This window comes from Stegostoma tigrinum, chromosome 18 (assembly GCF_030684315.1).
Source record: "Stegostoma tigrinum isolate sSteTig4 chromosome 18, sSteTig4.hap1, whole genome shotgun sequence".
NCBI lineage: Eukaryota > Metazoa > Chordata > Chondrichthyes > Orectolobiformes > Stegostomatidae > Stegostoma > Stegostoma tigrinum.
Window position 1 is genome coordinate 28,634,805 of NC_081371.1, and position 26,773 is coordinate 28,661,577.

General features: G+C 38.3%; 1 protein-coding gene across 1 annotated transcript in view; it reads right to left on the reverse strand.

Moving 5' to 3' along the window:
- The window catches only part of kcnq1.2 (potassium voltage-gated channel, KQT-like subfamily, member 1.2), a 480,582-nt gene that overhangs the window by 133,396 nt on the left and 320,413 nt on the right, over nt 1–26,773 (reverse strand). Inside the window, exons 16-18 of the mRNA XM_059652242.1 lie at nt 20,210–20,304; nt 18,384–18,424; nt 15,069–15,130 (exon numbers count right to left, since the gene is read on the reverse strand). Coding sequence (XP_059508225.1) covers nt 15,069–15,130; nt 18,384–18,424; nt 20,210–20,304 — 198 coding nt within the window. The remainder of the gene's footprint in view (nt 1–15,068; nt 15,131–18,383; nt 18,425–20,209; nt 20,305–26,773) is intronic.

Here is a 26,773-nt window from a genome sequence, read left to right on the forward strand (position 1 = left end):
ACTCATCAAGGGTCCATAAACTAAGATCTATTTAGATATTTATGATCATCAGTGGTTCAGAAGATTATACTTTAACTTTCTGCAAGTTACTGAACAACTATATCAACTTTGTTTTAAAGACATCTAGCTCATTTCTACCAGAAGACAGAAATGATCACCTATATCCATCACCATTACTTCAACTTCTTTGCATTTAAGCATCATTGAATGCTCTTCCTCTTCTTTATGAAACAGCTGGTAATCCATTGTCTCAAGAAGGTGGATAATGTTATATTCAGGAGGTCTAAGTAAATATATCCTCCCCTATAGGTATAGCTAACAGAGAGAGAATTATTTAGTTCTAAATATTGACACAGTTGCCCTCTCCTGCAGAGACTAATGTATACGCAGGGAGAACATTACTAGGTTATAACATTACTGCTAATTACAGGATGTATGGCTGGGGATTACAACTAATGCTACTCCAGAAATAAAATATTGCAGATGCTGGAAATCTGTAATAAAAACATAAATTACTGGAAATGCTCGGGTTTGGCAGTGAAGACAGAACAAAATTAATAGTTGAAGTTTTTATCTGAATGGTCCAGCAAAAACAATTGCCCCATAGTGAGCTCGGAACCTGCTGATGGCTGGGGAAGACTTTAATCTTTAACAGACATATGGCAATAGTGGTCTTCCTCCAGCATTCTCAGACTATCAAAGAGGTCAGGTGAAAGAATACATTATTTCCATTAAGAAAAGGATTTCTAATTAAAAAGACTCTAACATAAGAATTTGGATATGGATTCTTCTGGCCACAGCCTCGCTCAGATATCTAATCTCAACCTGAAGGTACTGCTGCAGAATTTGAGAGACCAAAGGGAGATGATCTTTCTCAAGGGTGAATGGAAGAGACCAGCCTCTCAAATCAAGCAGGCATGCATAGAAGTGATCAACAAATGCCAGCAGCAGAGTTGTGGACCCTCCAGTGTAGAAAAAGAGTACCCAGAGAGTTAAAGGGCTTCGTGTGGTCAGGAAATGAGTAGCATATCATTTTCAAGTGCCAACATCCACATTCTTGACTTTGCCAGAATTTCCTACACATACTTCTCAGAACAACACATCTTAACACATCTTTTTTCTCTGCCTCCCTTCTTAAAAAAAAAGGTTACATTAGGTACGCTCCAATCTGTAGGAACTGTTCCACATTCAATAGAATCTTGGAAGATGATCACCAATGTGCATGATCACCAATGCATCCACTATTTATGGCCACTTCCTTAAGTAGTCTAGGATGTAGATTATCAGACTCTGGAGATTTATTGACCACCAATTTCCCCAACACTATTTCCCTATGAATACTAAATTTTGTCAGTTCTTCCCTCTCACCCTGGAACACTCTGTGTTCCTCAACATTTCTGCAATGTTATTTGTGTCCTCCTTTGTGAACACAGGACCGAAGTACATATTTAGTTGGTCAGCCATTTCTTTATTCTTAATTACAAATTCCCCTGTTTATGATTGAAAGAACCTACATTCATCTTCACTAAGCTTTTTCTCTTCATCTATCCTTAGAAACTTTTGCAGTCAGTTTTTCTGTTCCCTGCAAGCTTACTCTTATAATTTCAATGTAAATTCAGGACCCTAGGATCAGAATCAGTTATGTCATTACTATGTGTTGTCATATTATGGGTACTCAGCCCTGTGTGACTTCATGCAACGAGACTACCAATTATTCCTTTCTCATTACACAATATCCAGTTTTGGATGACCAGTTCTCTAGTTGGTTCCTCATTGAAAAATATCCTGTGTACACTCCAGGAATTCCTCTTCTATAGTGTTATTATTATTTGATTTTCCCAGATTGATGTCACCCATAATTACATATGTTCCTTTATTTGTACACATCTCTAATTTCCTGCTTAGTGCCATTCTCTCCTAAACTTTGGGGGTCAATAATGTTTTTTCCCTTTGTATTTCTGAAAACATACAGATCCCATGAAAGCAAAGCTTTTCATTTTGCACTCATTGGAGTTGAGATGCAAGAAAATCAACTTATACTGGTTCAAAATTTTATATAGTATGAGAAAAGGTCACTGACTGGTTGAATTATGTTTGGCATACAGGTGCAACAAGAACCGTTAACTGTGAAAGTTAATTGATTAGATTCAGACCTGATAGGCTGACTCTGAATATAGTTGGGAAAAGAAATTGAAGGGACTGGAACATCTGAAGACCATTGCTGTGGGACCTGAGTGCCTCCATAATCATTTCTTCGGTGACAAATGTGCAATGTGTGAGTGCAGCCTGTTTGCCAACATAGAACATCTGTCACATGTGAGCATATTGTGAGCCTAATTGATAATCTTAAACTGAGTTCCAGTGTAATCCTTAGAACAGTCAGGATCATTTGTCAAACGCTGTTCTTCCCTCAAATCCATACAAACATTTCCCAAACACTCTCAAATTCTCTGATTTCACTCTATGTGGGAGCAACAACATCAGGGAGAGGCACAGACCTAGTCTGGGGGGATTAAAGGTTGATAGGCAATGTTCCAGAAGACTGCAGATGTCAGACTGAGTGTTAAATGCACACCCTTTGTTAATACCCAAACAATAAAATAAATTATATTTTGAGAAAACAAGCATTAACAGAATTTGAAGACTTTCAGTTAAATTGTACTCATTGATTTTATAATTAGAACAGTTATTTTGAAACAGAGACAATGTTTTGAAAATTCTGAAGGCAGAAATGCTGAACTTCTATGAAGTTAATGAATTAAGCAAAACAAAGAAGAACATGGCAGAAAACAGAATTCTGGGACTCAAACCAACAGGAATTAAATGACAGGTCTTAAAGAGAAATTATAGCTGAGGAATCAAGGCAGACCAGGCAGTTTATAAAAAAAGCCATGAAGTAGTAAGCTTATGCCAAAGAACACAGAAACACATGGGTACAAGGGCTGATCTGACAGATAATGTATCTGTCAAAATGTTTTTAATCTAACTTGTAGCATTGCAGCATACATGTTGCTGTACAGTTAAAGAAAATTGGATGACTGGTGGCATTAATCAGCAATGACACAATAAAGAGGCATTGGTGGTAATAATTCTGCCTCCTGCTTGTTATGAATGCAGCTTTCAAATCAGACCAGAAGCTGCTGAGCTTAATTAGAATGCTATGATTCTCATATCAAATATTTCTAGATTTTAAAGAAGTAAGATTTATTGTCAATATATAGACTATTTTCTGAATAATTATTCAGAATGTATAAAATGCCTGCTTGGCAAAAACAACTTTCAATTATTGATTATCAATTAGAAGCATAACTTTCAGTCATGTACATAAAAGACAATTAGGACAGAGATCAGAATTTCAGCACAAAATACCTAACATCCAATCAATGTATTTCATTCATCCCCAGAGCAGAAAAGAGGCCAGTTATCTTAACCAAAGATTTTAAACATTTTCAGTGAGAAGTATTGCTGATATACTTCCAGGAATGCCCTCTATTTTCAAAATAGGATGCGCATTCATTCCATTAATGTCCAATATGTATTTCAATTGGTCGAACCTACATGCCACCATTCGATATCCAAGGAAAGCCTCGACTCTTCAGGACTCTGACAAAATGCTACTCTAGTCTTCTGGGCTCAGGTTTATGTATCAGTTGACTCAGTTCCATGCTGCATCAGAATTATATTTTGCTTTCTCTTCCAGAGAAAGTGGTCTGTATTCCAAACATCCTGTGTGGTTAATAAGGCACCAAAAAGCAAACGGTGGCTTTACACTGCTGGATACTGTGACAAGATTGTCAAACATTTACTTCAGACGGACTGTAAAGAGGTTACAAATGGTTATAAAACCAAGTCAGAGGCTAGAAACCCTGCAGATTTCAATATTAATTATTGAGCCTTTAATGACCAGCTGAACACATACTGAGAACAGTTCCCATAAATCAACAGTCAACTAATGCACTCTGCAACTCCTTGGAGAACCTAAAATTCCAGCTCCATGGAGTTCTTAACTCTCCTGCTGCAGCATATCACTTATCAGGCCTGAAATGCTTTTACCATTAACTGTGGGGTCAGTCTTTGTGAATCTTGAAATGCAATTTTCTTCTGTAGTGTCCACTGAAGCACAGAATCACAGAACTGTTCTGATGCAGAGGGAAGCCATTTAATTCATCATGAATGCATTGATTCAGAGTCATGGAGTCGTAAAAGTCTACAGCACAGTAAAAGACACTTCGACGTTTACAGTGAATCTACAGTGGTTAAAAACAAGCACTTAACTAGTCTAATCAATTTTTCAGCTCTTGGCCCAAACCCTTATGTGCTCTGGGAGCACAAATGCAAGCACAGAGTGTTCTTTAAAGTTCAGCTGTTCCTACTGCTGACTATCTGCATGAACAGGATTCTTAAAGTTGTGACAGAAGAAATCTTCAGATTGCAACAATGACCAGCATGTGTTATAGGGTAGTTAAATTTAATCCATACGACTGTTTGCCATGTTGCATGAGAAATTCGTCACTGCTGACCACTTTGTTGTTTGAGGCGGTCACCACGATTACTCATTATGGGTTAGGTTTGCTATCACAATTCTCTTTTTGGTCAGGGATCTTCAGGGTACACTTTTTCAGTGAGTTGGAGTAGTACAAGAATTATACTTGCTAGTCTAACAAGAAGAGGCTCGTGTCTTTAACCACATGTAGTTTATTGCATATTAGCAACAAAGTACAAGTTAAACGGAATGAAAGACATTGTTACACAGCCTGAAGAAGATTTCGATGATACATCAGTATTACGCCTCTCAAACCCTTATACCAACATTAACTCCATGTTGTTTTAAAATCTGTTTTGTTGCATAATTTATTAGGAAGTCCTTTCCTTCAATAGACATCCATTAGGATTCCAGTAAAAATATACGTTAATAAAATGTTATTGCTCCTGCAGTATGTATATTTCAATGGAACTTTGTTGAAAAGATTCTGTCCTTGAATTCGGTCATTTTGTAACAGTATATCACCACTGTTCTTTATAGCAAGGGCACACTGATTAATATTTACTAGATACAAATTCAACTCTCATCTTTCATAAAATGCAAAATTCAGTACTTTTCCTTTGGATCATGCTTCCCTCAATCCATGGTTGCACCCAAAAGCTGTAATATATTTATAATCTTGGCTTGGAGCCTGCATGTAACAATAGGCTTGGCAATATTGCATGCTTCATGCATAAACACCCTTTACCACGCCAGTGGGGTACGTGTTGTTCAATGACTGACACAATGCAATGATTATAGCAAGAATGATAAACAATGGAAAAAATGCGCAATGTGTATATAATTCCAAAATTTAACAGATTCCATAAGTAACTGATAACATCCAGCTGATTATGGATAAACCTCTAAGGATCCTAATTACCGTAATTATGCACCATAGCTCAAATTATGAGATGCAGAATTTTTTTCCTAAGCATACCTCTTTGTTGTGTTTTCTCAATTGACTTTAATGTGGATTTCCAATCCAGCTATTTATAAAGAAATATTAATATTAGGCCCTAGATTGTGAGGTAATGTGTATTTAAAATTTAACATTTACAAGTTTTAGCTGTCAATGTTGAGGCACCTTTTGTATGCATCTGTAAAATATTAAATCTTATATGGGTTATATTTTCCCCAACCGTTTCAATGTAACTGTACCTAATTGGGAATTCCACATTAAGGTGTCTGTTCCAACTCTTTCGTCACCCATTTCGTTAGGCACCGCTATCATAGAAATTTCAATATTAATTTTAAAACCCATCAGTTATGTCTTTCTCACAGTTACAACACCACAAATCCAGTTAATTCACTGGCACTTCTTGGTTACAGCTCTACTTGTCGCTGCATGTGCCAAATTTTACTTATTTCATTTATAAAAATTTTTTTGAGCTGATAAACCAAACACACTTCCATACACAATTGGGAACATAGTGAGTAATATTACAGCTCAATAAAGGATAAATGAAACATCAGACAAATTCAAAGAAGCATTTAAAGCTTCTGGCGATTATTTTAGCCTCAGGTCTAATAAAATTCTTAAATTAGAAAGATTTAACAAAAGAATGCAACATCCAGATGAATTCACAAATGATTGCATTAATTATCTCTCCAGGGCGGATGAAACTTCAGTGACTCAAAGCCAGAATTCATGAGATTGAATTGGCATTATTGATGAATCTTTGTCAGATTTATTATAGATAAAGAACCTAACTATAGAGAATGTTATTCATATGGTGAGCAAAGTACAATTTTGTATGCAAAATGGATCAATCCCAGTGAGCAGAAGATATAAATTGACACAGGCGATCTACAGAATCTGTTCATTTCTTGAGGTACAAAGCCACAAACAATGCACCAGATAAGTTAATGCAGCAGGAAGGGTGAAATCAGACAGAAAAAATTCATGTCAAAACCATGAAAAAGACAAAATCTCACAATCGCAAATAGTGTCTGGCTTTTAGAACTGAATGCTTCTATTATAAGAAAGAAGGGCACTTCAGAAAATGTGCCAACGCAGGACACAGGCACAGAAAGCAAACATGTGAAAAACTACCTGCGCTAGGAAATAAATAATGTGGAACAGTCTCCATTGGAAAATAAACCAGAAACTTATCGCGGTAGATCAATGACCATACTGAAAATTTTGACAAATAGACATTTACATCAATAGGCAACTCATGATTTCAAAGTAGACATAGCAGCAAGTTTCACAGTATTATCAGAGCCTTCAGTGACAAAACAGAGCTTATAGCCAACAAATGTTCAGCTATCTGTCCCATTGGCACTGCAGTTATTTTAAAGGTATGTTAAGATTGACAAGTCGCCAGGCCCGGACCAGATTTGTCCTCGGCTGCTTTGGGAAGCGAGAAATGCAATTGCTTTGCCACCTGTGAAGATCTTTGCATCCTCACTCTCCACTGGAGTCGTACCTGAGGACTGGAGAGAGGCAAATGTAATTCCTCACTTCAAGAAAGGAAATATGGAAATCCCCGGCAATTACAGACCAGTAAGTCTCACGTCTGTCGTCTGCAAGGTGTTAGAAAGGATTCTGAGGGATAGGATTTATGACCATCTGGAAGAGCATGGCTTGATCAAATGCAATCAACACGGCTTTGTGAAGGGCAGGTCATGCCTCACAAACCTTATCGAGTTCTTTGAGGATGTGACTAGAAAAGTTGATGAGGGTTGAGCTGTGGATGTGGTGTATATGGACTTCAGTAAGGCATTTGATAAGGTTCCCCATGGTAGGCTCATTCAGAAGGTCAGGAGGAATGGGATACAGGGGAACTTAGCTGTCTGGATACAGAATTGGCTGGCCAACAGAAGACAGCGAGTGGTAGTAGAAGGAAAATATTCTGCCTGGAAGTCAGTGGTGAGCGGGGTTCCACAGGGCTCTGTCCTTGGGCCTCTACTGTTTGTAATTTTTATTAATGACTTGGATGAGGGGATTGAAGGATGGGTCAGCAAGTTTGCAGATGACACAAAGGTCGGAGGTGTCGTTGACAGTATAGAGGGCTGTTGTAGGCTGCAGCGGGACATTGACAGGATGCAGAGATGGGCTGAGAGGTGGCAGATGGAGTTCAACCTGGATAAATGCGAGGTGATGCATTTTGGAAGGTTGAATTTGAAGGCTGAGTACAGGATTAAGGATAGGATTCTTGGCAGTGTGGAGGAACAGAGGGATCTTGGTGTGCAGATACATAGATCCCTTAAAATGACCACCCAAGTGGACAGGGTTGTTAAGAAAGCATATGGTGTTTTGGCTTTCATTAACAGGGGGATTGAGTTTAAGAGTCGTGAGATCTTGTTGCAGCTCGATAAAATTTTGGTTAGACCGCACTTGGAATACTGTGTCCAGTTCTGGTCGCCCTATTATAGGAAAGATGTGGATGCTTTGGAGAGGGTTCACAGGAGGTTTACCAGGATGCTGCCTGGACTGGAGGGCTTATCTTATGAAGAGAGGTTGACTGAGCTCAGTCTCTTTTCACTGGAGAAAAGGAGGAGGAGAGGGGACCTAATTGAGGTATACAAGATAATGAGAGGCATAGATAGAGTTGATAGCCAGAGACTATTTTCCAGGGCAGAAATGGCTAGCACGAGGGGTCATAGTTTTAAGCTGGTTGGAGGAAAGTATAGAGGGGATGTCAGAGGCGGGTTCTTTACACAGAGAGTTGTGAGAGCATGGAATGCGTTGCCAGCAGCAGTTGTGGAAGCAAGGTCATTGGGGTCATTTAAGAGACTGCTGGACATGCATATGGTCACAGAAATTTGAAGGTGCATACATAAGGATCAATGGTCGGCACAACATTGTGGACTGAAGGGCCTGTTCTGTGTTGTACTGTTCTATGTTCTATGTTCTATGTTACAAGCAGCTGTCCAACAAAGGGAACGCCATATACCACAAAACCTTTATGTTCTTCACAAACAAGAATTTTTACACGGGAGTAAAATAGCTTGTCTTGATTTCAATCACAATAAATTTGGAAGAAGTTTAACAGCAAAGGTCAAAGAGAAAACAGAACATTTTCAAAGATTCTGTAAGCTCACAGCAAATCTAAATAAAAAGCAGAATCTCTTGAAGTTCGGTTCGTTGAAGTGACAAAAAAAATTGTTTCATTTCATCAAAGAGCTGGAAAATTATCACTATAGTGGTTTGACTGAAATATTTTCCTCAGCTGTCCAAATTGAAAAAGGTGCAGAGGGCTCGGTGGATTAAGTTGGGTGGTTTAGGTATGGATTTTAGGTGTTTAGTAGTGGGTGGATAGATAAAGATGGTTGGGGTGGGTGTTGGTTAAGTGTTTGGAGGAGATGATTAGAATGGATGTTTGTTGGGGGGAGGGGGTTAGTAGCTCAGTTGTGATTCTCACTTGAGTTACACTGGATAACTACTAAATTAAACCAGATATTAAACTGTGAAATTTGTTGGATAAGTATGCAGCTAAGTCCTGCGTATCTCACTTAAGTCTCTGCCTAGAACCCAGGGTTGGAGACATTCAAGGAGGGTCCTTGGCAGCAGATATCAATTCATTAGATCTTTAAACATCCTGGGTACTTTTTACAGTTATCTGTACTTCAAGGCTTTTGCAGAGTCCAGAGTTACATTTCCCAACGTACACCCCATCTCCAACTATTTGGAGAATGAAGATTTGTGACAGTGATTTTAAAATATTCTCTACATGTTGGGTTTGGAACAAAGGTTAGGTATTTCATTTGAAACACTCACTATTACAATCTTTTACTTCAAAATATTTTTAACAACCCTATCCTTCACTGCCTAGAATGATAAATAGGGGAGCTCTTTAATGCTTGAATTATCATTATTTCATTCATTATCATCATTACAAATTTGAGGTTATTAGTAACCTAATTGACCATTGTGACGAATTATATTTTTACTGTTATTAATCTTAGTTCCTAAGTTCTCCTTCTATTGTTGCTTTGTATGTTGGGTGGTGTTTTGGTCTGTACTCTGTCAGCTCTGTACAAAATTTTCTTTGTCTGTTGTTCATGTTGGCATTTAGGAACTATTGGGCTTCAGTTTTAACTATAATTGAGCAAATTGCCTGATGCTAACAGAGGTTGACTAGGTAAATGAAATGCATTGCAGACTAACCCCAGTATTCTTTTGGAGAGTTGGTGGAAAATAATGGTCATGTAGCAATCCACTGCTCAGATAACTGAAAAAGTTTTTACCATATCACAAAACAATTCAAACTGAAACAAAAGTACAAATGCTCTGCATTAGGAAACACACCAACAGGATTTCAAAAAGATCCCAGAAAAATAAGAACAAAAGCTATTCGAGGAGGCTGCAAATACCTAGCTCATGATTCATGTTACTATTTAGTTCTGGAAATATTAAAGTTGTGAAGGTAATTAAATGGCTGGGATTCAGAGATTGCCAGAACACCTAAAGAAATGGCAGTTCAAAAAGTGACCATGTTCATATCATAAAATCATTTTTTTTAATGTTGCAGCCTGATGAGTGACTACTATCATTTCTGTTTAAAGTGGACAAAGTTTGAAATCCCAAGTACTTACAAAGAGATTTATTGGTACAAACAAACAAAATAAGTTTTACTATCAAGGGATAATATAACAAAACTATATAATATGACATCATTCTAACTTCCAGAATGAACATGAAGTAAACATGGGTAACGCCTCAACAATATATCACATAGCAAATGTGTTCAAGACAGATCCCACAGATTTTTCAGCAAACCTCAAGCACTATTGACAGTGTGAATCATCAATCTCAAAAACGTGTCTCCTCTACGAGAAATTCAAATTCTTCACTGTTGAAAATCTGGCTTTGAAACTCCCTCAAACGTTATCTGTCAGGGACAGCCTCAATGACCATTGGTAATTCTGGTATTTCAACCTCTTCCCTGAGATCACATTCCACTGGATTCCTGAGACAGTTTTCATTTTGTCATGCATGATGCTGACTAGGCCAGCATTTATTGCCCATCCTTAAGCGTCCTGGAGATGGTGATGAGGAGCTCTCTTATTAACCTGCTGCTGACTTTGAGGTGTATGGAGACCCAAAATGCTGCTGGGTATTCCAAGACTTTGAATCAACATCCGTAAAGGAATTTCAACATATTTCCAAGTCAGGATGGTGTACGGTTTGGAGGGAAACTTGCAAGTGGTGACATTCCTATGTTTTAGCTGCCCTTAATCTTCTAGATGGTAAAGGTCACGTGTTCATAAAGTGCTGCTGGAGGAGGCCTGGCAGTTACTGCAGTGCATCTTGTACATGGTCAAACTGTTACCAATGTGGACTGGTGATGACTGAGTGAATGTTGAAGGTAGTGGATGGGCTGCAAGTTAAGTGTGCTGCTTTGTCAGTGATCAGTATCGTAACACAGTACTGCAGATGTGGAGGATACCTGATACTGCTCATGGTGTGCTCTGGTGCATTCTTCATTCACTGGTCTCCAGCACGAGCCCACGAGCATAATCACGGCTATTTGTTGATAATTAGCTTCATGAAGGTGAATCTGCCTATGGGTTTCCTTAGACACTGATATTTTTCAGCTGCAGCAAGCTAATACTGCTTGTGGGCTTTATGTGCCTCACTTTTCGTTGCATTGAACCATTAATGGCTCCCAGTGCTTCCGTTGAGCCCAATATGTTCTGGATGCCTCCCACGGAGTTTCTAAACCTAAACCTGCCCTCTAGTTGCACCTACTCCTAGGATTTGAGCTCTTACTGCTCAAAGCTTCCTGCAGCAGGACTTTTCAGTACGGAGCTTCTTTCTCTCAAGTGCCTGACTGACAAGGAGCCCAAACGTATAACAACCTTCTGCTTTGACTATCGCCAATTATCTTGCTGATGATGACTGTTCACTTTGAACTATTTGGAGTGATCTTTCAACAATACAGCAACCATTGAGCCATCCTGTGCCTATGTTACAATCTTGACAGACTGCCAGTTCACACCTGACAAATGCATTTTTAAAAAATGGACTTTTGTTCTGAGAATTAAACCTAGATTAGTTTAAAGGCATTCAGTAAACCGTGAAAATTTGTAGAATCTATTTTCTTCGTCAGATCAAATATAATTGTAAATAGGAATTTGAAAGTTGGTTTGAGAATGGCCTAGAACAGGTTTATGTCATTATGATGAAGAATGAAGTTTTAGAAGGTTTTTGGGTTTCAGTTTATCTGGGTGTTTTCTGAAACAGTTAGCTACAGTTTGGATCTCAATAAGAGATGGCAAAGCAAATAATAGATAGGTAGGTCTGTGCTGTAAACAGAATTAAAGAAAAGGTCTGTGTGGACTGCAGATGAGGCTTAATTTTAACTTGAATACTGTGAGGAGCAGAAGATAGAAGATTCTTGTGTTTGAAGCTGCAGAGAGAATCCACTCACAGAGTATCAGGGACAATCCAAGCCTTACAGTATCTTAATGTAAAATAAAGTTATTAGTCGAATTAGCTTGTATGTATTGGAAGATAACCAGGCAGTAAAGAGAAGGTAAATTAATGTTTTACCTCTGAGAATAGCTTGAGCCATGGCCAATTTTCCATGGGGCTGTGGCGTACTTATAGATGTTACATTAAGATGTCTCTCACAAGAAAATTCTTGGAAATGAGAAGTAAACCGAAGTGTGTAATGACATGTTGTTAAACGAAATATTGTTACTGTGTGCGTTATGTCAAAGTATTTTAAACAATAAAATGTTTTGCTAAAAAGAATTGAAATCTTATGGTACAGTTCTTTAATTAAGATGCCATGCGGGGATTTCTATTTACATATTAATAGTCCCTTACCAAACTGTTGTAATTAATTGACATTCTCCTTAAGTTTTACCATGAAATTGAAATATGAACCAATCAGATGGAACCACTTTGTTGCACTGAACCTAAGCAAGCTTGGAATTGTCCTTGATAGCCTGAGAGTGTAGGAGCCTGCTTGGAAATTTTACATCTCCACAACAAAGTGCACAATTCATACTGCTCCTCATCCTCCTCTTAGCAACAGCAGATACATTATACCCTTGTCATATCTTAGATGCCAATAATATTCAAAAGAAGAAAACTAAAATGAAAGAATGGAATAAATAAGCATGAAACAGTATTTAAGAAGGATGTACATGTTCTTTGAAGATGTTATTAATGAGTTTTGTTTCAACCAAGGTACAGCTGGGCCTGTACCTGGACAAAGGTCTGAAGCTGCCAGGACCGCCCCATCATTATGAAGACTAGGGATGTAATTTTACAGTCCCCTGATGTTGGGTTTACAGGTGGGAAGAACTTGTAGAATTCTGATAGTGTCCTTCCTCCATCTATCTACCTGCCCTAGCAATGATATTACAGGGGTCAGGTGAGCCCCAGAGCAATCTGCCAGATTGTGATCCTTCTGAGGCCCGTGTGATCCATTAATGGTACTTAACAGCCACTTACCAGTTGCCGTCTTGAGTTGGAAAATGCTTGGTATGGGATGCCAGTGTAAGTCAGCAGTTTAACCAACACCTGCCTTGGGCTGGAAGAGGTTGTGCTTCTCTTGCAGCCCCTGTTGCCAAATTCGAACGCACCCTCATGGTCTTTTCTACACCCCCAGTTGTACGCTCCACCCCTCCCCCGCCCAACGTCTGTGTTTTTCTATTGGCTCTGATGTTAATGTATTTCTACAAGTGAGAACTGTATTGCACATCTTTCAGTTGTCACCGAAAAATAGGTAATTCTTATAAGTGTGAAACAAAAAAGTTAATGCTGTAACCTACTGTTAGCCTCTGAAAAGAAATTTTCAATTATTTACCCACCTCTTAAAGGTAAAACTGTGCAGACTACTTAAAAGTGGTAAGCTTGAGACAAAGACAATATCAATATTTTTAAAAATTAAATTGCTAAAGTGTTCTTAAGGCTCATATTTGTGGCCTAAATCTTACCAATGTATAACATCCCCATTAATCTCTCTCTACACCCATTAAATGTTGTCAACATTTTTTTAACATGTTGCGAATTATTTTTCAAATTAAAAAAATCCAAGATTAAAGAATTGGAAATGTCTGGTTTCATGGGATATTGAGGCATGAAGTAGGTTTGAAGTGCGGTTACTACCATGACTGTGCAGTAGTTTCCAAAGTAGATGCACAATACAGAAGAACCTGCATTGTGATTAGTGTTAGTTAGCATGCAAGGTTTGGCGTAAAGGTGCTAACATTCAAACTACAGTTGTATTCACTGTAAAGATGGCACAGTTAATTTTAAAAGCAAGTGTGTGCTCTAAATATTACCTTATTTTATTTCATAAATAAGCTAACTAAATTACTGTCAAAGATTGAAAGTAAAATAAGTCCCGTGTAGATAGTTGAATTCCAAAACATGTAATTCCATAACACATAACTGACTATAGTTCAACACTGAGTGGATAATGTCTTTCAGACAGACAGTAAGGAAACATTGGATCAGAAGTCGTAAGCTTACTTCTGTGTTATCCTGACAACTCTATCCAGTATGCTCTCCGCAAGAGAATTACCATCAGCAGACATGATTTCCACATGAACCTCAGAATTGAAGATATTCAAGAGAATCAATACCAATAGAAAATATCCTTATGGTTCACTAAGGTGTTAAGGATGTGAATGTCTTAATTTTTTGTTGGGTCTTTCCAAGACCTCTGTCATTGTAGCAAAATGTTTATCCAGCATTCTTGCTCAGAGAATTGAAACAGGCAACAATGTTGTGTCCTTAATGGCACAATGCACTTGTACTAGATATGCAAATGTCATCACTCCTATCACTTTGAATAAGGCATGGGCCTCTCTGCTATAAACAGTCCTTCTGCAATTATGTATTATTACTTTTAATGCTGATACACCAAGTGATTGTTAGTATTTATGCAGTAGTTCTAAATTGAATTACTTTGGTGAGAGTGAGATAGCAATGGTAATTTTAGTGAAATAAAAAAGATGTGTGAGCTCAAGTTAAAAGTGTCATACTCACCCACACTGTATATATATATAAATTTTCTTGGAAGTTCTATCCCATGTCTCAGGTTTGAGATTGAGATTATGAAGGTAAGCTACATTTTATTCTTAAAACCCTGCTTTATATTAAAGTAAATATGATAAACTTAATGAGACAGACTTAATGAAACTGAATACACATTTAATACGTGATGACCATTTTCATTAAAGATTAAATTTGTGAGAACCATTTAACTTTCTAGTTCTGTCAATTTACAATCGGTCTTACATCAGGAAGGAGAAAATCAATGTACATTTGCAACAAAAGAAAATTATAGTCAGAACATTCCAATGCTTCCCATGTTGCAGAACAAAAACTTAGAAGAAACAGGTTTATTGTCAATGTTCATTCTCTTGTTCAGCAATATATCTGGATAAAACACTACCAAAAGCTAAGGACAAGCAAGTTAAAGTATACCATTTGATGAACGGAGTAAAATAATGCACAAACACACATTTTGTCAGTATATAAAATTAGATCAATGGCACGAGTTATCCAAAAGTATATTTCAGATAAGAATCTGAATTGCCCTCAAGTTTTAAGGAAAGTGCATCTTTCACTTACCTTATCTTCCAGCCGGATCAGTCTGGCTCCTGCAGAGTAGTAACCTTTGTCTAGTCCCTTTTCTATAAGTTGCAAAAGAGCATAAAGATTGACTTTAAAAAAGAGTTTTGTTACTGCTCTCAATGAACAGTTCTAAGAAAAATGCATTAATGGTTAATCATGATGTACAACTTGTTATAGCACCAAGACTTTTAGCTACAAACAATTATGCTTTATACACACTGTTTCATAACACAATAGAGTTGAATTTCATTTGAGAAGTATCATCCTGGCCTGATTACAATTTTCAGCGTAGATAGGCCAGGAACTTCCTTGGAGCTACACCCTGCACATTGGCTGCAGAAAACCCTTTAGTGAAGTGTGAAAGTGGGATTTTCTTCCACCATCTTCAAATTTACAACAGTTCTGTCGAAATTCATAGCTAAAGATTGCAGGAGCAAATTTCTTACATATGCTTTTAGCTGAATGGGTATGGTTAGAAAATGCCATTTTGAGAAAAATGATTAAGTAATATAAATTAAAGAAGTAAACAACAAAATAAAACAGTGGTTATACATTAATTACCATCAAATTGTTATTGTCTGACATTTAACAGCAAAATAATTAGGAAGTTAAAGTTTACTATTAACATATTGGTGAGGCTTTTTAAACATGCTCAACTTTTGGAACAGATATAATCAGCTAAATTCAAAATTTGATACAGTTGGTACAGGAATAGGGTAGTGGGATGGGACTAGATGGGATGCTCTTTGGAGGGTCGGATTGGGTTTATTGGACCGAATGGCCTGTTTCCACACTGTGGGGATTCTATGGATTGATACTTCTATGGAAGATCAGTTTCACAGTGGCAAGCATCATTTTTCATGTTGGTCTGAAAAACATAACATTGGATGCAATTGCAATATATTGGTCAGGTTTCAGTGGTTGTGCTAACAGTGAAACAGCATTCAACATCATTCCTGGGTAAAACTGACAGCAACTTCTGGCACCTTCGTAGATGCAGTAAAAAACAATTGAAAGTTGTTATTGGTGATATCCATCTCCAACCAAAGATGTACTGTTGCACAATTTCCAGATGTAATCTATACAAGCAGTTAATTCACATGAAATTGTTAAAAATATGTTAACCATTAGAAAAAGAGCTTTGTTGATGGTATAATTGAATTTTTAACTGTGAGCATATTTAGGGATAAACAAGCTCTTTGCCTGAAAAAAATAACTTCCCAAGTACCCTATTCCATAATACACTTTATACAATTTTTAAGTTAATTAAACTTAGTTTAGCTTTTAAAGATGTTTTAAATGATATTTCAGAGTCTTCCTCCAGTGAGTTATCAAAATGTCTGTCACTATTTATGGCTGGTTACTGCAGGACTACAAACCTTAGATGTGATCCATTGGTTGTGGGTGACAATATTAGAAATGCAGATCAACCAGAAGAGCTCCAGAATTGGCAGAGAGCAAAGCTCACTAGATTCTGTATTTTGGGTCACTCTTAAGACCATAAGACCATAAGGCATAGGACTGGAAGTAAGGCCATTCGGCCCATTGAGTCCACTCCACCATTTAATCATGGCCGATGGGCATTTCAACTCCACTTCCCTGCACTCTCTCCATAGCCCTTGACTCCTTGTGAGATCAAGAATTTATCAATCTCTGCCTTGAAGACATTTCATGTCCCAGCCTCCACTGCGCTCCATGGCAATGAATTCCACAGGCCCACCACTCTCTGGCTGAAGAAATGTCTCCTCATTTCCATTTTAAATTTAGCCCCTCTAATTCTAAGGCTGTATCCACGGGTCCTAGTCTCCCTGTCTAACAAAAACAACTTCCCAGCGTCCACCCTTTCTAAGCCATACATTATCTTGTAAGTTTCTATTAGATCACCCCTCAACCTTCTAAACTCTAATGAATACAATCCCAGGATCCTCAGCTGTTCATCGTACGTTAAACCTACCATTCCAGGGATCATCCGTGAGAATCTCCACTTGACACGCTCCAGCGCCAGGATGTCCTTCCTGAGGTGTGGGGCACAAAATTGGACACGGTATTCTAAATGGGGCCTTGTTTGGAGAGCACTCTTGTGGTGCAGAGGTATCCCTGCCTCTGCACCAGGAGGCCTTGGTTCAAGTCCTACTGCTCTAGAGGAGTCTCATAACATCTCTGAACAGGTTGATTAAAAATAAACAAAATGGGTTTCTGCACCAACCCTGGTGGACGGTATAATTCCATGAGAGTGACTACGTTCACTTTGGCACCAAGGAGAGAATCGCTGAAAACTGAAAATGACAATGGAATTCATAGGTACAAACAGAGTTGAGTTTCCTGGTATACGAGTTGCAAAAAGTTAGTATGCAAGTGATTAAGAGGCTAATGGAAGGCTGTCCTTTATTACAAGAGGAATTGAACATAACAGCCTTACTTCTGTGATAATAAAATGTGAGGCTGGATGAACACAGCAGGCCAAGCAGCATCTCAGGAGCACAAAAGCTGACGTTTCGGGCCTAGACCCTTCATCAGAGTGGGCCTTACTTCTGTGGTACATTTATACAGGGCACTGGTGAGGTCATATCTTGAATACTCTCTACAGTTTCGATCTCCTTATTTTTGGAAGAATGAGCAAGTGGTAATTCAGAACGTTTTAGCGGAATGATGCCTGGAATGTCTTTTGAGGATAAGTTGTTCAGGCTTGGTTTGTTTCCTCTGGTATTTAAAATGAGGAGTGACTTGATGGAAGTGTATAGGATCCTGAATGGTCTAGACATGGTTGATCTGTAAAGGATGTTTTCATTTGTGGGAAAGTCCACAATGAGTGGGTAATATTTAAAATTAAACCTGAATCTTTCAAGACAGAGATGAATTTTTTTTACCTCTCAGGGTTGTGAGAGTTTGGAACTCTCTGCCTCAGAATGCAGCAAAGGCAGGATCATTGAATCAAGGTAAATAGATCTGTTTATTTTTGATAAGCTGTTTTTCTCATCTGCCTGTTCAAAGATGTAAATCCCACACCTCTGGTCCAAGTGGGACTTGAAACCAAGGCTTCCCTGGATCAGGGCAGGGACACTATCACTGTATCTCAAGAGCACCTAATAAATGGCCTCTTGTTAGGTGAGGGAATAAAAGATTACAGTGTGGATAGAAACGAGATATTCAGAATACAAAATGGTCAACAACGATCTTACTGAATGGTGGGGAAGGCTTGGGGGCTGATTGGCCTATTTCTGCTCCTGGTTCATATTTTCAAATTCAAAGTTGCTTGCGTAGAAAGAATTTATAAAGTTTTAATGGAAAATATTACAACAATGTTAACTTTACCTGAAAGAAAAAATGCAGGCTTTCCCAAAGAATGATCTAACCTAAAATAGAGACACAAAGTGCTTTATTATTATTGTAATTATTTCCAGCTACAAAGCAGTGATGTGGCAGTACTGTGTACTTTCAGTCGCTCATTTCTATTTTTTGAAACAATCACATTTTATTTGTCATTGGTAGATCTTCCCTGCCATTACTCATTAGTTGTTTCAGATGTGGAATCTAATATTATTCAAGTTACATCCATTTGTCTGCAGCTGAAGTTCAGCAAACCTTCTGGAGCAGTGAGTCTTGGTAAATGTCCTGTACACTGTACAGATATTTCAAGATATATTCTTCAGGCATAATAATGCAAAAACTTTCAATTTTTAAACAAGTTCACTATCCAAAAATCACTTAATGGTATTTAACCTTTTTAAGCTGTTGTAGCCTTGTCGGAAATGCAGAATTTCCTGAGAGTGCAAGCATTTAATTTATCCTTTTCCTGATTGCTATGTCTTCTCTTTTGTAATATTTACATGCTTCAAAATATTTATTTCCTTTCACTTCCTACTGAAGTTGTCACTACTCAAGCATCCCTCAAAGCTTTCCCATTTAAGTCTCTAAGGGACACACCTAACCAAGGTTCATTCACTATGGTCTGGACCTGTTTGATGAACTCTGGCTCAAAAAATCAACTGTGCCTGAATAAGAAAAGATCTAATTCCCAAAACAGCCATTTCCTAATTCATTTTTTCAATGTATTAAACTGTATTTAACTTGAAAAATATTATTTAAAGAAATAGGTCCCTGCTGCCTAGTGTAAGAATACTGTAACTGTACAATTAATTTAATATTAGCTATGGAGCATATGCAGGATCTACATCAAAGATATTAGATGAAAGAAACTGGGACCTGAGCATTTATAGACTCAATGGGTTCTACCCTATCCATTCTGATGTAATTTCATGTGTAATAAAATCTGTTCACCCACTTGAGTACAGGCCTGATCTCACAAACCCAAATATCATTTGAGTCGTAAATTGTTTGTGCAGTTGTTTGAATGTACACAATATGTTACAGTTTTCCTGGAGTACAGTAAAAATGCACCTCTCATGAAGCATCAACACATGCACACATACAGAGTTTATCCACAGAAGCTGGAAATAGAAGCTCAAATAACATTTTAACCTCAGCCTCGGGCTTCAGAAACAAAGTAGACCTAGTTTGAGAAAATTACAAATCTTAAGGGTAAATTCTGAGGTTTTACAGATCTATCTAATGTTGAGGTATTTGTTATGATAAGTTAGAATGCTAACTTTAGACATCAAAATAATGAAAAATAATGTGGAGAATGCAATGAAAGATGAGTGATCTTTTTGGATCAATTTACTGATATTTATTTGTATTTTTATTTGTTCACACTCAGGCTGATCAGATGACTGATTGATAACACAATTTTTTATTCCAAACGATCACCAGCTTCTTGCCTATTGATAAATGCCGCTATGAGGTGTAACACCTGACCTGTGGTATTTTTGTTTATTGACTCTGAAAGCAGAAGTTTTAGGATTGATATCTTTAAATATTTAACAGATGCAAATCTTCTAATTAAATAATGAAACTTGCTCCCTGACTTAGATGTAACACAGGTTTCTGATTTTTCAAATGATCCAAACTAATTTCCTGTGTCCTAGTTTGGAAAGAAAGGGCTAAATTGTATTTATATTTCTATGGGAAGATGTTGGAATATGTGCACATGAGGATTCTATGATTCGATACATTCATTGAAGGTGTTATGATTGCAATAACAATTATCAGCAAAGTTGACTATGTATATGAAACTTTACCTTCTTTGTAGTTCTTTGATCCGGACCATCATATTCAAGTGCCCCTGGGAATACTGTTCAATTACATCTCGCACATCATATGGTTTTCGAGCTTGCTGTGGAATACATCCCAAAAATGTATGGGGAATTTAACAACTTTCTGTAAATCAGGTTGTCTCAGATAAAGAATATATAAACCACTATATCTGAGCCCAGAAATACAAATGCTCTTTATTAAACTAAGAGAGAGATTATAGACAATGTTTTAAATCAAATCTTTATCCCTATTCACACCAAGAGACGATTATGATTTAATTTTACTCAGTTTTAAACAGTTGTTGGTTGTGTATTTCTCCAGTCCCTCTGTTTGTCGATTTAACTTCTTAAGGACCTCAGCAACACGGTTGTAAAGTTAAACCATAAACATAGTTTCTTTCACATCTAGACCCAGAGAGTGGAAAGATACTTGACACATGGGCACACTCTCAGAAATACACAAGGAGAGACTGCATTGTCTCTTTATCCTTTCTCAATTCAATCAACACCAAATTAACTCCAAAACAACAGAGGGACACCAGTTTATCAATATCATTGCTTTTAAGTTGGAGTTCAAAAGTCAAATGCTGGAGTTAATAGTCTGGAAATCCTTTGTAGCGGGGTGGGGTGGGGGTGTTGAATAGCAATCTGGCAGTTGAGGACTCATAGGCAGTTTCTTCACCTTAAATTTCTTCATAGGTCTTCTGAGGAATACTGCTGAAAGCTCTGCTTTATGGTTTTGACAAATGAATATTAATTATTTGTAGAAAGCAGTTTATTGGTTGCTTTTTTGCAAACCGGAAGTTTTTCCTCCGTGTCCCACATTTTGGGCTTTTGATACTGTAGTGATGGTAGTAAGGTCAGCCAGGTTCACATCATAGAATACGAGCCCCGGCTGACAGATAAAAAGAGGGGCGTCAGACTGAGAACTGGCTCTGAGGAAGCTGGACTACTGTCAAGGGCTTTCCACATGTAAACAAAGGGTGACTTTTTTGTTGAGACGCCGGCCTCTGTGGAGTTATTTGAGATATCATAAATGGACATTGCATGGAGAAACATTGACCCCTTAAGTGATAAAATTGTGCTGTTAAAAGGCAGTCGGGTTCTGGGTTAGGCAGTGTGGAAGTAAGGTCCTCGAGTCATTGAGGCATACAGCACGGAAATAAACACTTCGGTCCGACTCGTCCATGCTGACCAGATATCTTCAACTAATCTAGTTCCATTTGCCAGCATTTGGCCCATATCCCTCTAAACTCTTCCGATTCATATACCCATCCAGTTTAAATGTTGTAGTTGTACTAGTCTCCACCACTTCCTCTGGCAGCTCATTCCAAGAATGCATCACTTTCTGTATGAAAATGTTGCCCCTTAGGTTCCTTTAAAATTTTTCCCCTCTCAACTTAAATTTATACCTTTTTGTTTTGGACTCTCCCATCCTGGGAAAAAGATGTTGTCTACTTACCCTAACCATACACCTCATGATTTTATAAGCTTATGAAAGGTCACCCCTCAGCCTCTGATGCTCCAGCCTATTCAGCTTCTCCCAATAGATTAAACCCTCCAAACCTCACAACAGCCTTATAAATCTTTTCTGAACCCTTTCAAGTTTCACATCGTCTTTTCTATAGCAGGGAGATGAGAATTGCATGCAGTATTCCAAAAGTAGCCTAACCAATGTCCTATATAGCTGTAACATGACCTTCCAACTCCTAAATTCAATGCACTGAGCAATAAAGGCAAGCATACCAAACACTCTCTTCACTATCCCGTCTACCTGGGACTCCACTTTCAAGGAATGTTTTAGGATTGATATCTTTAAATATACAATGCAGTAGACATTTAACAGATGCAAATCTTCTAATTAAATAATGAAACTTGCTCCCTGACTTAGACGTAACTCAGGTTTCACTCCAAGTTGTATAAGTCCTGCCCTGATTTGCCGTTCCAAATTGCAGCACCTCACATTTATTTAAATTAAACTCCATGCACCACTCCTTGGCCCATTTGCCTATTTGATCAAGATCCCATTGTACTCTAAGGTAACTTTCTCCACTATCCACCACTCCTCCAATTTTGGTGTCGTTGGCAAACTTACTAACCATACTTCCTATGTTCAACCCTGCTTGATGGTATGGGAAACAGTCATCACCAAGTCAAAGGCTTGCAATTCAAATAAACAACAGTCTATGACCCATTGTGGAGGTTAAATGGAAAGTCGTTAACATTATTAGACAGTCATCTTATAGGTGAGGATTTTTCTTGGCAACAAACATTCTCAGTGACAACTATAATAAAATAGTTAGCATTCAAATCCCATCATGGTGTTGATTGTCCTGCTGACTTTGAATTCTACAAGTTTCCTGAGGGTTACTGTTAAGTCCAGTTGTGTGATTACAGCAGCCTCTTTTGCTGGGCTGTTTATTGTGCAGAGATGATGTATAATTATATATTAAAGTTTTTTTATGCATTCAAGATGCCTTTGGCTAGGGCTTGGGGCTATGAACTTTATATTATTTACAATATGTGTTCTCATTAAAAGGAAACAGCTAAAGAGATCTGCATTATTCACAAACGTAACTCAAACTTGTTCAGTTATTTGATGGAATAGCAGCTTCTGCTTGCGTCCCTTCACTTAACATCCCAGAATTATATCTTTGCAGATAAATGGTTCTTCATAATGATACACAAAAATCTGAGATTAGACACTGCATTAAGCACAAACACCTTAATGGCATGAGAGATTGAGCAGTCTCAGTCTGAATCCAGCAAATAAAGCAATAAATTTGCTCACTTTCAGGGATGTATTCTGGGGAACTGCAAATTCTTTGATGTCAGATCAAAGTAGGGTTGAATGCAGGTTTAGAAAAAAAATCCCAGATATCTGATGTCTGGAAAAATATCACTGGCTACTAAGGGGGTGCTATGAAGTACTACTTTTAATATGAAAATTTCCCTGATTGCTTCTGGAGGGAAGCTGTAAATCATTCAGATTCTTTCCAAAACCACTGAGAGTGGCAATCAAACACCTAAAAAAATTATTTCTAAGTTGAAGGAAAATTTGGGAAGGTGGGTCATTGGTCCCTATGCTAACGGTCACTGTGATGAACCTTTTGGCTTACCAGGATTTGCCAGTCATCAGGGGGTGTGTGGGTTATAGAGGATAGGTCTGGGTGGGATGCTTCAAGGGGCGGTGTGGACTTGTTGGGCCAAAAGGCCTGTTTCCACACCGTAGGGAATCTAATCTAATCTCATCTAATCTAATCTCCAGACACTTTCACCTGACTATAGGAGGCAATAGAGTGACTGACTCACAACTTATAAAGGCACTAACTTATTGGTTAATAGCAACAGTTTACAAACAATTGGCAGAGGAAAATAAACTGGCTTTCTTCAAGCCTGTGATATTTTTTACTGCAAAGTCAAGGACACTATCTCATCTTCCAGGGATCTGAAGGTTTCTGAATATGTCATTCACAACCACAATCTGTTCAATTGCTCAGAGACAATTACAGCACCTATTGATTGGTAGAAGGCATTTGTCATTGACAACTAAGTGGTCATCACTCCACAGTCCAATCTGCTACATGACAAATTTTGTACACACTCCCCATTGCCAGTTCATCTTCAATTAAACATCCCCCATTGGCTGAACAAACAGCACATGCAACAAATATATACAATAAATATAACAAGCTGGTAGCTTGCTTTTAAAAGGTGCAGCAATCCCCACCACAATCCTTGGTTTTAACAACAGCTCTTTTTCCATTTCAGTCCATAATCAAAAATAAAAACATATAATCTTTACAGAGACCAGAGCTTCAGGGGGTTCTGTGGTTTAATACACTTGAACTGTATTAATGGCATTTGCTAGGCTGGTTGAGCTTTAAGAGAGTTAGCTTTTCATGCCTTACAGCTTTAGAGAGAAGTTGTTTAAAATCTGCCTGTATCTGTTTGAAGAATACTGCACTCAGGTGACTGTCTGGCCACTGCTGTGTTGCATTAAGGTTTTAGAACTGGGTGAGGCCTCGTCCTTCCTCTCATTCTGTCTGTGTGGGAGAAGGTTTGGTTAATCCAACTTCTTGCTCTGCCATTGAAGGTGTGGGCTTCTGTTCATCTACAGTTATCTGTCTGTGCAAACTTTCGCATTGCTAATTAATTCTGGACAGAAGGACTCTGCTGGCTACATTTTGGCTGTAGCTCCCACAATCTTTGCTAGTTCAGCTCTAGTATGCTAACAGTCTTTTAACTCCTTAACTGGAAGAGATATTGCTTTCAACGTGTGCCCAGTAGTATGGAAACCCTTTGGGTTTTGTGTTAACTCAACATTAGGATTATTATCTTCAGGTTTTTTTTAATTTTCTATGAGCCCTTCCAGGACTCCATGTTCCTTTTCAGTACCAGTTCAGCCCTTTTAATCATTCAGGGTTCAATCTGGGTTGCTTTTTGGATTCTACTGCCCCCTACAGGGCCACTGAACCTGGACCAACTTTCTGCACCTTTGCAGAACCTTGATGATGTGATTCATCCCCTTTCTTTCCCTGGGAACCAGGCATAACGCTCTTTACTCTGCTTATTTCCTATGAGTCTGTTCTTAAGCCTATTTACTTTGGCCTTTTAAGAATTTGGCCTCCCTCAATTCCTGTGGCTGTTTGGTCTCCCTTGTGATGCCTGTCTTGCCTGAGCCTTTGGGGTTACTGTGTCTTGATTGTTGGCCAACTCATTCCTAAGTAGGAAGTGTATCGCTGCAGAGGATAGCTGCAGAATAATCTTTATGGTTAAGGGACCTTAGACTAAACCACACCGAACTTGATGGAGGGAAAAGACATGCACCCTCCAATCACTCCTCTGATATGGGCCTGACATGAGAGATTGAGTAGTCTTAATATCAGAATACAGCAAATAAAGTGATAGATTTGCTTGCTTTCAGGGATGTGTACTAGGGAACTGCACATTCTTTGATGTCAAATTAAAGGCGAGTTTACTACTGAATTCAACCTTTGGAAATGGTCTGCAACACACATTCATCCACCAAAGAAGAGAGAAGTAGAGAAGTTACAAATTACTTCACAAAGATATCAGATTTATTTCACATCCATTCAAGAGTCCAGTAATTCAATGCAGAGTTGAGGTTGTCTCAGTTGGTTTGGCACAGGAGTCCTTTCTGGAGGAAAACAGATTCAGTGGAAGAACTGATGATGGTTTAGTAGTTGGAGAATCACGAGTTCGCTTCCAAAAGCTTTCAGACATACTGCGATCAAATTGGTGGCATTGTAGAAAGTGAAGGAAGTTTTCTAAGATTACAAAGGGATCTTGATCAAATGGGTTAATGGGCTTAAAAGTGTCAGATGGAATTCAATCTGGGTAAATGTGAGGTAGTGCATTTTGGCACAACAAACATGAGTAGTGTTTATATAATTAATGGTAGGGCCTTGTGTAGTGTTGTGGAACAGAGGGACCTAGAACTTCATGTACATGATTTTTTCAAGTTTGCATCACACATGGGCAAGGTGGTTAAAAAGGCATTTGGCAAGCTTGCCTTCATTGTGCAGTCCTTTGAGTATAAGAGTTGGGAAGTCATGTTGAGATTGTACAGGACACTGGTGAGGCCTGTTCTGGAATAGTGTGTCCACTTCTGGTTGCCTAGTTATAGGAAAGATATTATTAAGCTGGAATCGGTTCAGCAGAGATTTACCAGAATGTTGCCAGGTATGGAAGGTTTGAGTTAAAAGGAAAGGCTGGAGACTAGGTTGGGGCATTTTCACTGGAGCATTGGAGGTTGAGAGACAACTTTACAGAAGTTTATAAAACCCTCTCCAGCCGCTTCATCAATTATCCCTGTCCTTTGTATGACATGAAGCAGGGGTGCTCACTGATCTCTGAAACTTTTCAGTAGCATAAACAGCTGGTCAAATGCTGAAGCAGTCCATTCTCACATGTAACAACACCTGGATAACATTTAGACTTGGGCTGTTAATAGTAAATAACATTTGTGCCAGGCAATGACATTCTTCAGCAACAAAGAATCTAAATCTCTTTCCTTGACAGGCAATGGTATTACCCCTCTGAACCTCCCCACCATTATCATCATCCTAGTGGTTATCATTGACCAGATGCTTAACTGGAGCAGCCATAAAGATATTAGACTGCTAGACCAGTTTAGAGGTGGAAATTCTACAGTAATTAACTCACTGTCTGGCATCCCAAAGTCTATGAGCATCTACAAGATAAAAGTTAGCAGTGTGATGGAATACTTGTTCACTATACCCCTAATCCAAACGTGCCATCGGTTCTAAGTAAGGTGAACTAAAAAAGTCCTTAACTGTCAAGGGTGGAGTAAAATGGGCAATGAGGGGTTAGTAGCAAATATTTCCTACCACTCAAGCCTTGGGAGACTTACTTCCTGTACACCATTCCTAGCCACTACAGAGAAGAAATAGATGAACTAATATTATTTTACAGCTCCATGGTTCAAATTTCCATTTGTCACAGCCAGCTCTCCTTGTGCCCAAACTCAAAAGTGTAACTTGTTTGAAAATTTATTTTTCATTT